The sequence below is a fragment of the Musa acuminata genome, chromosome BXJ2-6 (assembly GCF_036884655.1).
Source record: "Musa acuminata AAA Group cultivar baxijiao chromosome BXJ2-6, Cavendish_Baxijiao_AAA, whole genome shotgun sequence".
Taxonomy (NCBI): Eukaryota; Viridiplantae; Streptophyta; class Magnoliopsida; order Zingiberales; family Musaceae; genus Musa; species Musa acuminata.
This window is the reverse complement of record NC_088343.1, coordinates 14,670,282-14,680,384: the sequence shown is the minus strand read 5'-3', so window position 1 is coordinate 14,680,384 and position 10,103 is coordinate 14,670,282. Positions and strand designations below refer to the sequence as shown.

At 33.0% G+C, this 10,103-nt stretch overlaps 1 protein-coding gene across 1 annotated transcript; it reads right to left on the bottom strand.

Annotated features, from left to right (window-relative positions):
* Nucleotides 1-6,650: 6,650 nt before the first annotated feature.
* On the bottom strand, nucleotides 6,651-9,756 carry LOC103988136 (cytochrome c). The gene is made up of 3 exons (XM_009406670.3): nucleotides 9,519-9,756; nucleotides 8,591-8,724; nucleotides 6,651-6,971 (listed from the first exon to the last, which is right to left on the bottom strand). Exons 1-3 carry the CDS (start codon nucleotides 9,628-9,630, stop codon nucleotides 6,879-6,881), a joined length of 339 nt encoding a protein of 112 aa, XP_009404945.1. The 5' UTR covers nucleotides 9,631-9,756; the 3' UTR covers nucleotides 6,651-6,878.
* Between the last annotated feature and the right edge of the window lie 347 nt (nucleotides 9,757-10,103).

Here is a 10,103-nt window from a genome sequence, read left to right as displayed (position 1 = left end):
GTGGATGCAGGTCGACGTCTCCGGCTGGGTTTGGAGAGTTGGCCGCCACGGTGGGTGGGGGCAGCCTTTAACCAAGAAAGAGACGATGGCGACAGTAAAGCAAGATGAGGTTTGGGGGGGTCGCATATGCACCGAGTAGGCATGAGAATATTGCGAGAACATTTTGAATCTAAGCATTGGAATTTAGAACGACCTGAGAAGCAAGTGTTTCTAATTGATTCGAATTAATGTTGTTTATGGGAGAAATCTATGTATTCATGCTGATATGATAACGTGAATGGATAAAAAAGAAAGTAGTAAATTAGTCTCCCGAGGAGGCAGAGAACACATGAGATGCGTCAGAGACATCATATGTCGCTATTAAATTGAGAATATGAGGCTGTCTTGTAACATTATGGATGGAGGAGTTGCTAAATTCCAAAGTTGTCCGGTTGGTGTCGTCATGTGGAAGAATAGTAGTAGTTCTTTGTGCACGGCACCGCCGGCTTCTTCTCCTTGCAGTCGAGTCAACCGGTTCGTTCTATTCAATGCTGGCGCCCAAATTCTCCCCGCTTGACTTTTGAGAGTGCTCAATTTGATGTAGACTTCTCAATCAAACGAATTCTAACATACTTTTAAAATATGTTGTAAAATTTTATGACCATAAGATTTTTTATAATATAATAATCTTCGCTCTATATATATGTCGATTAGGTTTTGCCGTATCTACTCAAAATCATTCATTATCTTTTTCTTTCGTATGTAAATTTATAAAGTATTTCGTTGAACCCTATAATTTAAATGAGTCTATGCATCACTCTCAAATGGCCCATAATAAATATTATGGTTGGTAAATTTTATGAAAAATTTAAAAATCACTCTATTTACTTTACTTTTGTGAAAAATTAAAAAAATTCAATCAAATAATAGAAAATAAAAAAAATAAGAACGCAAACATTAGAGTGGAAAAATAAGGAGGGAAATAAAGATACGAAAACAAAAAAAAATATCATTAAGAAAAACAAAGATAAAAATATATAATAAAACACTTAGAAAAAGGCTATAATAGATTAAAAAAAAGGAATTAAAAAACTCCAAAGTTGATCGAAAAATTTGAAATGACCATATATTATTATTATTACGTTAACAGCAAAATACTAATCTTAATTAAACTTATAAGTGATGGTCATACGACAATCAACTATCAGAGATATGTCTAAATATAGTCAAATTTTTTTTTAGATAAAACGATAAAATCTGAAGGTTCACTGAGCGAATATATTCAAAAGTATCAAACTTTACATACATATTTAACCTGCATAAAGTTGACTGTTCCAGATTAAATTCCAATTATGGCATCAGTTCTTTTTTACTTTGGGAGTGGTATTATTAGGAAGGACCGGCACGAGCAATAGAATATAGCTGACGCATAGATACAGTAAAAGATGGTCAAGGTGGAAACTGTGTGGTGATTATAAGGCGTATTAGAATCAAAACAGCTTGTGCATCTCTTTTCTTTTGTTTAATCATAAAATATAATATATATATATATATATATATATATATTTTAGCTTTACTAGACTTAAAAATCTTTTCTCCAAAAAAAGGAAAACTTTAAAAAATATATAATATTTTTGACCTTGGGTTATAGTTTATCGTCATTCATCCATACATATATTTTATAACTAAATTTTTTTAAATGTGAATAAAAGATAAGAGATCCACTCCATTTTTCTTCTTATCTCTTGAACTCAATGATAGATGATAGTGATAGCATGTGGTCAATTTTACCTTTCCAAGATAATGGTGACCTTGGCCCATAATAACTTTGGAATCCAAGATAGTATATTTCATTCTTTCATTAATCATTACTATTATAGAGTGTGAGGTATTGTATGATAGCAAGTGATACATTTCTTTGTTATAAGAAGTGTCTGAATATACCTTCTAGTTTGTTTCTCCATCATATTTTTTTTTCCATACAAAATTTCTTAAAAATATCACTCGTATTTTTAATAAAATATATTCATATCTTTCCTGAGAAGTTATCAACGTGGATAAACATATAGCAAGCTCCTCCTTGAGATGTTACCGATCAAGAATACCATAAATCTGAATGGATATAGTCGAGAATTTGCTGTGATGTTGACTAGTGAAAAAAAAAAAAGTTAGATTTCTTTCTAAAAATGTAGTGCTCACATTGTTCCAATTCTAATAATTTTTTACCTAATAAACTTTACTTGTTTAATATTATTATATTTTTTTTTCACTCATGTGGCACATTTTTGTAGAGACATCACATCTCCTACTACTATGAGTCTTGAAGGATATAAAGTTAGTTTTTCTTTTTAGCCTTTATCACCATAATCTCTTTTTTACTTTGAAATATTTATCTTAGCCAGAATAACCATAGCTTAAGGTATCCAAATAAAACAACGAAATTAAATTCTTTTTTTACTCAGAACCATGTTATATGACTTTACTAAAGTCAATACAACCATGTTGTGCATCTTAATTTTAACTAAGCACATCTCTTTCTCCTTGGGTAGATTAATAGGTGAAGAACCAACCCCCAGTGTGGTGTCATATAAATCAAATCTTCAAAATCCAAAAGACATGGCCTGGTATAACATATAGAGGCTATAACTACCTCCATCTCAACTTATTTATCTGTTTACAAGGCTTCAACAGTTTGTTTTTCTTCTCATTGTAGCTTCTTTTTTAGAGCCAATTATTTTGCTTTAATATGACCGTCTTTTTACAGTAATAGCATTGGATATTCTTTGATCTAAATTCGCTTCCACCTTCTTTTCTAGACTCGCTGCTCTCTATGGAATCCAGAGCTTCAATGTGACTTTTGTTGGAGGTTTTGATTGTCAGCTATGACCTCATAACTTTTTTCAATACTAGGGTTAAAATCACAGTGTCTAGAGAAATGGTGCTCTTCTCGTATAAAATTGTTTCACAAAATTTTTTTATATAAAACATGAATAGAACATAATAATAACATGGGATTGTCTTCTTCTTCAATGGCGATGCTTATATCCCCTATTTCCATGATTATTATTCCAAAGATGTTATCGACTGAGGTTCCTTTTATTATTTATAATAAGTATAATTTTTTACTTTGGGGCAATTTTTCGTGAGTCGGCACGGCCTGGTCTACGGGCCGAAGTCGAGAGTCTTTGCTCGATTGAACGGGTTGCCGAGATCGATCACACTCACGGGTCGGGATGCTCGTTTTGGGATGCTGGTTAGTATTTCTCGATCGAGACGGTCGCGCTTCCAGGGGTGATCGCACTCTTGCACAGAAGGCTTGCGTCGGGAGTTCTAACCCCTCGGTGAATTAGTCAATACTCATCTTTTCTCTTTTTTTTCCGCCCCCTGGTCAGATGCTGATAAGGGGTTTTTATACTACTATATGAGGGGCGGTCATCGCGGGTTTCGTATGGCGGTCGGTACCCGAGGGACAAGATGGTACCTTCGTGCGATCACTGTCCCGGAATACGTGGAACGACGATGCCATACGATGTCGTCTCGAGCTTTCTGGGGCAGGAGGTACACGACGTCGTCCCGAGTTTTTCGAGACAGGATATGTCGAAGAGTGCCTTGGTACGGATCCTGGATCCGCATGGGAGTACTTATGCTGATTTGGCGAGGGAGTGGTGTGCATCGATGGTAGTTGGGGCCCAAAATATAAGGTCTTATCCTAATTTAGGGTTTGCTAATTTGACAAACTTTTGCCGTTATTTGTTCAGTAGTAATCTCCTAAAGTGCTTCATTGGATATGCATGTAAATAAGGTTGCCATGCAGTTTCATCAGCTTCTTCTTTCTCTTCATCGGTGCCCATCATAAATCCTGGGGATGGTGTTCTAAAGTTTCACCTTTGTTAAGAAAGCCTTTATCTTTACTATTCACAACAAGTAGTAGTTGATGTTTCAGTCTAATTTTTTGATCTCGTATCTCATGTTTATCATTGAAACCTAGTAATATAGCTCTAATACCACTTGTCAGAAAGATTAGTAGGTTATGGAGTTATAAGATATAGATCATGTCGGTGAAAAAAATCAGATAACAAAACACAAAACAAACACAAGCAATTTAACATGGTTTGAATCAAGGTTTTCCTTATTGGTCCATACAAATATACTAACTGACTATCATATTAGTATATTTGTCTGATAGGACATATTATACTTAAAACCGGAAGAAACCTTCTATAATATATTAAATTAGTTTTTATCCCAAATTTGTAATTTATTAAAATAAATAATAATAATAATAATAATAATTTCACATTTCTAATGGGCTGAAATAAATAGAATATACATGTTTTAATGATTTAAAAATATAAAAAATTGGTCATTTAGGTCTTTGTAAGTTATTGTGAAGATTTTCTAAAAAAATGAATATTTTTTAAAAAGGTGGGATGTCAGTTACATTGTTTTTGTATATGACCCTCAAAATATATGCAAAAACTGGGAAACTTAGATTTAAAAAAACTTTTTTATACTTAAAATATCATAAAACCATTTATAATTATGTTCAATTGGTTCTAGTCCCAAAATTATGGTAAATTCAACTTAAATTAGGTAAGATAAAAAAAAATCATAGTTTTGCACTTTTTAATAAATAAAGTATGCCTCTTTTAATAGTTGAAAGATAGAAAAAATTATCATTTAATAAATATAGTATGGATCTTTTAATAGTTCAAAGGTAAGTTATTTTCAAAAATTTTGTCCTTAAAATCACAAAAAATCTTCTATAATAATACTGAAGTGACTAAAACTCAATAAATTCATTTAAAATTGAGTAAAATAAAAAAAATCATAATTTCACAATTTTAAAAGATCAATTAATTTAAATATATATATTTTAGTGGATTAAAAAGAAAAATTTGGTCATTTAAGCATTTGTAAGTTAATTTTAAGATTTTTTAAAAAATTAAGATTTAAGAAAAGAAAATATGTGAGTTACATTATATTTTAATGAGATTATACTATTTTATATGGGACCCAAGAAGAATATAAACTCTTCCAAAAACAGTATAACTTAGGACCTCAAAAACTTTTTTGTATCCTTAAAACGTCAAAAAATATTTTACAATAACATTAATATTGTTTCTATCCCATTGTGATAGTAAATTCATCTTAAATTGGTTAAAATGGAAGTCATAATTTCACACTTTTAATAGACTAAAAAAACATCTAATTAAATGCTTATAAATTAAAAAAAGTTAGTTAGCCCTTTTCAAGTTATTTTCAAGATTTTCTGAAAATTTAAGAATTGTTAAAAACAATAGGATACAAGCTTTTGAATGAGATAACAGTGTTTTAATGTAAGATCCAAAAATCATGTAATCTCATTTAAAGATAATATAATTTAAGTTCTTCAAAAACTTTTTTACCTTAAACCTAATAAAGTTATCTATAATAATATTCAAGTGCTTTTTATTGAAATTATGATAAATTCATCTTAAATTAGGTAAAATAAAAAATCGTAATTGTACACTTTTAAAAAACTCAATTTAAAATAATATTTAGTGGATTAAAAATAGAAAAAAATATTTATTTTGATGTTATTTTTAAAGTTTTAAATAAAAAAATTTCAGAAAAGGTGAATCTGTAATGTATTGAGCATGGTCTGCAGTACTGAACTGTACCGTTGGTACGGGCAGTACATACCAACCGGTCCGAGTGCACTGTAACATTGTAGCAGTACACTGTATCACTGTAACAAAGCTATAGTACTCGACACACCTGGGTATACTACTCGATATACCGTACCGTACTGATACCGAGCCCAGGTCGAAACACCGATACGGTACGATATTACGAACCTTAGTTGAGTGAACTATATTGTTCTTGTATATGATCCAAATAACTTTATGTCTATTATTTTTAAAAAATTAATTTTTTTTATAAAATATTAATACTATTTTTAAAATATTTATAGTTATAATTATAATTATAAATTATTTTTTATTTTTTGTTAAAACATAAGTAAATAAATACTAACATTATTTAATTTATTAAGTATTATTTATTTTAGATCGTTTTAATATTTCTGTTGGTTCAATACAATAGTCAATAACGTGATTCAATGAAACGAGCTTGAAAAGGCAAAGAGAGCGGTTAAATGTAATGAGTTTATAAAGAAAAAAAGAAAAAAAATAAAGAAATGATTGAAACACTTTTGACTCAGAAAAAAAATTAAAATAATAATACCGAAAAAATAAAATAAAATTAAGAATTTTCTTTCAAAACCACTGTAACTACCACTATAACTATAGCTAGCAATATCTTCCGCAGGAAAGAATGGCCAAAATGATACCAGATGTAGTCCTTCAGGTATTTGCATCAGACGAGGACCAAAAAGCAAAACAACCAACGAAAAGCCCAAGTAGTAGCTAAACCTGTTGAAGTTGAATGTCTGCAAGAATACTCATCTTAAACCTAATATTTGGTTGTATACACAACCAAACATCCCAAAACATATTATATATATATATATAGAGAGAGAGAGAGAGAGAGAGAGAGAGAGAGCAGATCCAACATCATGAAGAGCATCTCTGGAGCCAAGTTGTAGCTTTACAATATTTGTGCCAAGTAAGAAACCAGAAGCATCAGATTTAAGATACTAAATTTGCACCACCAAGAAAACCAAAGTATAGATAATTATGGGACAATGTTAAGTTAACTCGTATCAAAATAAGAGTGGCTGTCTACATCTACAGCTAAAACAACCATAATTCAGGCAAGAGCCCATGAAATAAAGGATACTAGTAAGAATTTTTAAAGAATGTTTCGTAGCTCAACTGCTTATTCACAAGCAGTGCAACATGTTATCTTATTGGTGGAAAAAAAATTGTTTCCAGTATGAAAGGAAAATAAATTACTTAAGCCGTTGATTGCTTGAGATAAGCAATGAGATCTGCACGCTCTTGTGGCTTCTTCAGACCAGGAAAAACCATCTTGGTACCAGGAATATACTGCATAAACAAGAAAATCATTAGGAAAATTATATAATCATTGTGGTAAGTGTATATATTATAAATAAATATATTATTCCATCTAAATACTAGTGTAACAATCTCACTAGGTGCTCCATTTTGCAAAATCAAGAACCTCTAGATATACATGAGCCTCCTGCACAGGTATTAACTTAAATCGCTCAAAACTATTTGATTATGCGTGCCATAACATCAATATGGCCACTAGTGGATTCGGATCATCCAAGAATACAATGAAGCTTAGGCTAAATATGTGTCCATATGTTCTAGCATCCATAAACAAATGCCATCTGACAGTTAAAATGTCAAAGGATAATATAACAAGTTCATCACGACAAAAATCCAGACAACTTACAACAATAGAGGTGAAAAGTAGATTGTGCCTGGATATATATGTTCATCTCACTGTGCAAGAAGACCAGTTCGTATTGTAGTCAAAGATGTAACCATTTAAATATAAAACAAGCCACCGAGATCCAAGTGAAAGAACATTAACAGTTTTACAGGTGCTGGAGATCTTCCTCTGCCTCTCTGCATATTATTCATCCTGATTAACTCACTTTGTCTAATCAATCCATTTAAAAAGTCTCCTTCAGACAAATCTATGACACCTCAAATGAGTCTCTCCTTTTAACCCCAATAATGACCACCATTATTGTTCAGATATACTGCCAACACCCTAACAAATTTATCTGTTTCATACCTACCAAAAAGACAAGCTTTGGTGTCACAATAGATTTGCTTCTTCACGAACCGGGGAAAAAATGGATCTGATCCACAAAAAGACCTTTTAAATGTATAGACACACTACCATAAGTTTGTTACTCTGCAAACCAGGTCACCAGGATCCAGATGACATTATTATATTTAGTTGCATTATACAAACCACATACATTGAATCTCCACATTAGCAGCCTCGTAGTATATGTTATCTTTTTTTATCATTTAGTTGTTCCCCATCCAAATACAAAAACATGATTGGTTTCACAACGATCTTAAGATTCTCATTTTTTTATGACACATGGTTACAACACAATAGTCTTTCCCCTCTCGCTCAAAGAATTAAGCTCAAACTTAATGAATTACATTTGCATCTCTCTTTCTATGTGACTAATAGATCCAACATCTATAAACAATTACTTCTTGGAACTTCTCCACGTATTTTAACCATGCACTCACTTCTCTTGACATCACTAAAGTTGTAATAGAATTGATCTCCAACAAGACTCATAAATTTCTAATACATTTTTTATTAATGAACTCAACCAAGACAAAAATATAACAGTTAAAAAATAATTAACATTTTTCACCCCCAATTTACATCTCTAATTCCTTATATAAGTTGCAAGAGACCTTCAGACAATTGCCTACAGGAGATCAGCAAAAATACTGAGTAATCTTCACATAAAAACAATAAAAGTGTATCATTATATTCATATAAGATTGACAGCATCAAATAGCATAAAAAGAAGAATTGTTCTATTGCACTTATAAAAATGGAAATAAATCTTTTCAAGTTTACATTTTGGATCACATATTAGGAAGGAAGGATGCTGGTCAGATGTACATGTTAGGTAACAACGGTCAAAAGTCCATACCTTCTTAGGGTTAAGCAAGTAATCGTACAAAGTTGACTCCTCCCAGATCACAGCCATATTCTTGTTAGCGGTAGAGTAAGAATAACCTGGAGTCGTACCAGATTGTCTCCCAAAAAGGCCATTCAAATTAGGTCCTGTACAGGAAAAAGGCATTGGTCCTCGAGACAAAGTAATAGAAAGATCGACTATAGTGGAAAACAGCATTAATATGAGAATATGTAATCACAAGTAACCTCAGGAAGAGATCCATGTATAAAGAGAATAAATCAAGATCGAGAACATACTATCCATTGAATTTCGACATTCGTGATAGACCGAACCGAAGCAGCGTAGCCCCCACAAAAAATCCAAACCATTGAACTCATTTACGAATAAATCTTGGAACAACGAAAGCCTGGTACCAAACCATCTAAAGAATCAAAGATCAACCAGCGATTGTCCATAGACCAAAAACCGAAGACGTAAGTACAATAAGAGAAGATCTTATTTACAAACCCAAAGAGCCTAAGACAACATCAAGTACCCAAGCACTTGACCCTGGATCTTATTTACAAACCAAACGTAGATCTATAAGAATCTGGCATCAAACAATCTTGAAGAAAAAACAGAGAATCAACTGGCGATCTTTCATAGATGAAAGAGAGAAAACAATATAGATAAGAGAAGATGTGATCGGTCCAGTTCAAGCACTTAATCGTTCTTGAGACTTGACATCGAAGATTTCTAAAAGACCTTATAAAAGCAGCGTAACCCCCTTGCGAAAAAAAAAAATAAATAAATCCCAAGCCCTAATGTGAAATAAAACTTAGATCAACAAGAACCCGTCACTAAACCACCAAAAGAAACTAACAGACGATCAGCCAGCGATCATATGAACTCAAAACCCAAGTTAAAAAAAATCCAAAGAGAACCCCAGATTCAGATCTACCTTGTTTGTGGCCGGCGCCCTTGTCGACGGTGTGGCACTGCGCGCACTTGGTCTTAAAGATCTTTTCCCCGGCCTTAGGATCGCCCGGCGGAGCTTCCGCGAACGACGCCATCAACGGTCTGCCAAAGAGACCTCTCGATCTAAATCTGCGGTTAGGGTTTTCTAACTTCGGCCCTCCTCGTCCCAACGTTTTCCAACGAGCACACCCCACCCTCGAGCTTTACTTGATCCTCTCAGCTATGAGCAAAACAAACTTATAAGACGATGGAATAAAGGTTATGAGCATTTTAGTCATATAAAATTGTTCTAGAATCGTCGGCTAGGTTTGACTCGATTCTTCCAATTGGGTCGGCGATGGTGGAGCTGCCACGGTTACAGTAACGTGGCCGACGAACGCCTCCGGTTATTGCGGGCCAAGCACGTGGTCCAATGCCACAGAAGCCCTGAAACTTCCATCTAATTCGCTCGCGTATCAGTCGTCGCCAGTTTGTGTCACCACGTTGTGTCGTCATATCAGGCTTTCGAGTGCGTCGATCAATCCGACTTTGTTCTATGTTATGTACAATGATCGAGTTCAAAATACAT

Coding starts and splice junctions, on each gene's coding strand:
- LOC103988136 (XM_009406670.3), bottom strand. CDS start 9,630: ATGGCGTCGTTCGCGGAAGCTCCGCCGGGCGATCCTAAGGCCGGGGAA. Junction 8,725..9,518: donor GGGCGCCGGCCACAAACAAG/GTAGATCTGAAT, acceptor TTTCCTGTACAG/GACCTAATTTGAATGGCCTT. Junction 6,972..8,590: donor ACTTGCTTAACCCTAAGAAG/GTATGGACTTTT, acceptor TTGTTTATGCAG/TATATTCCTGGTACCAAGAT.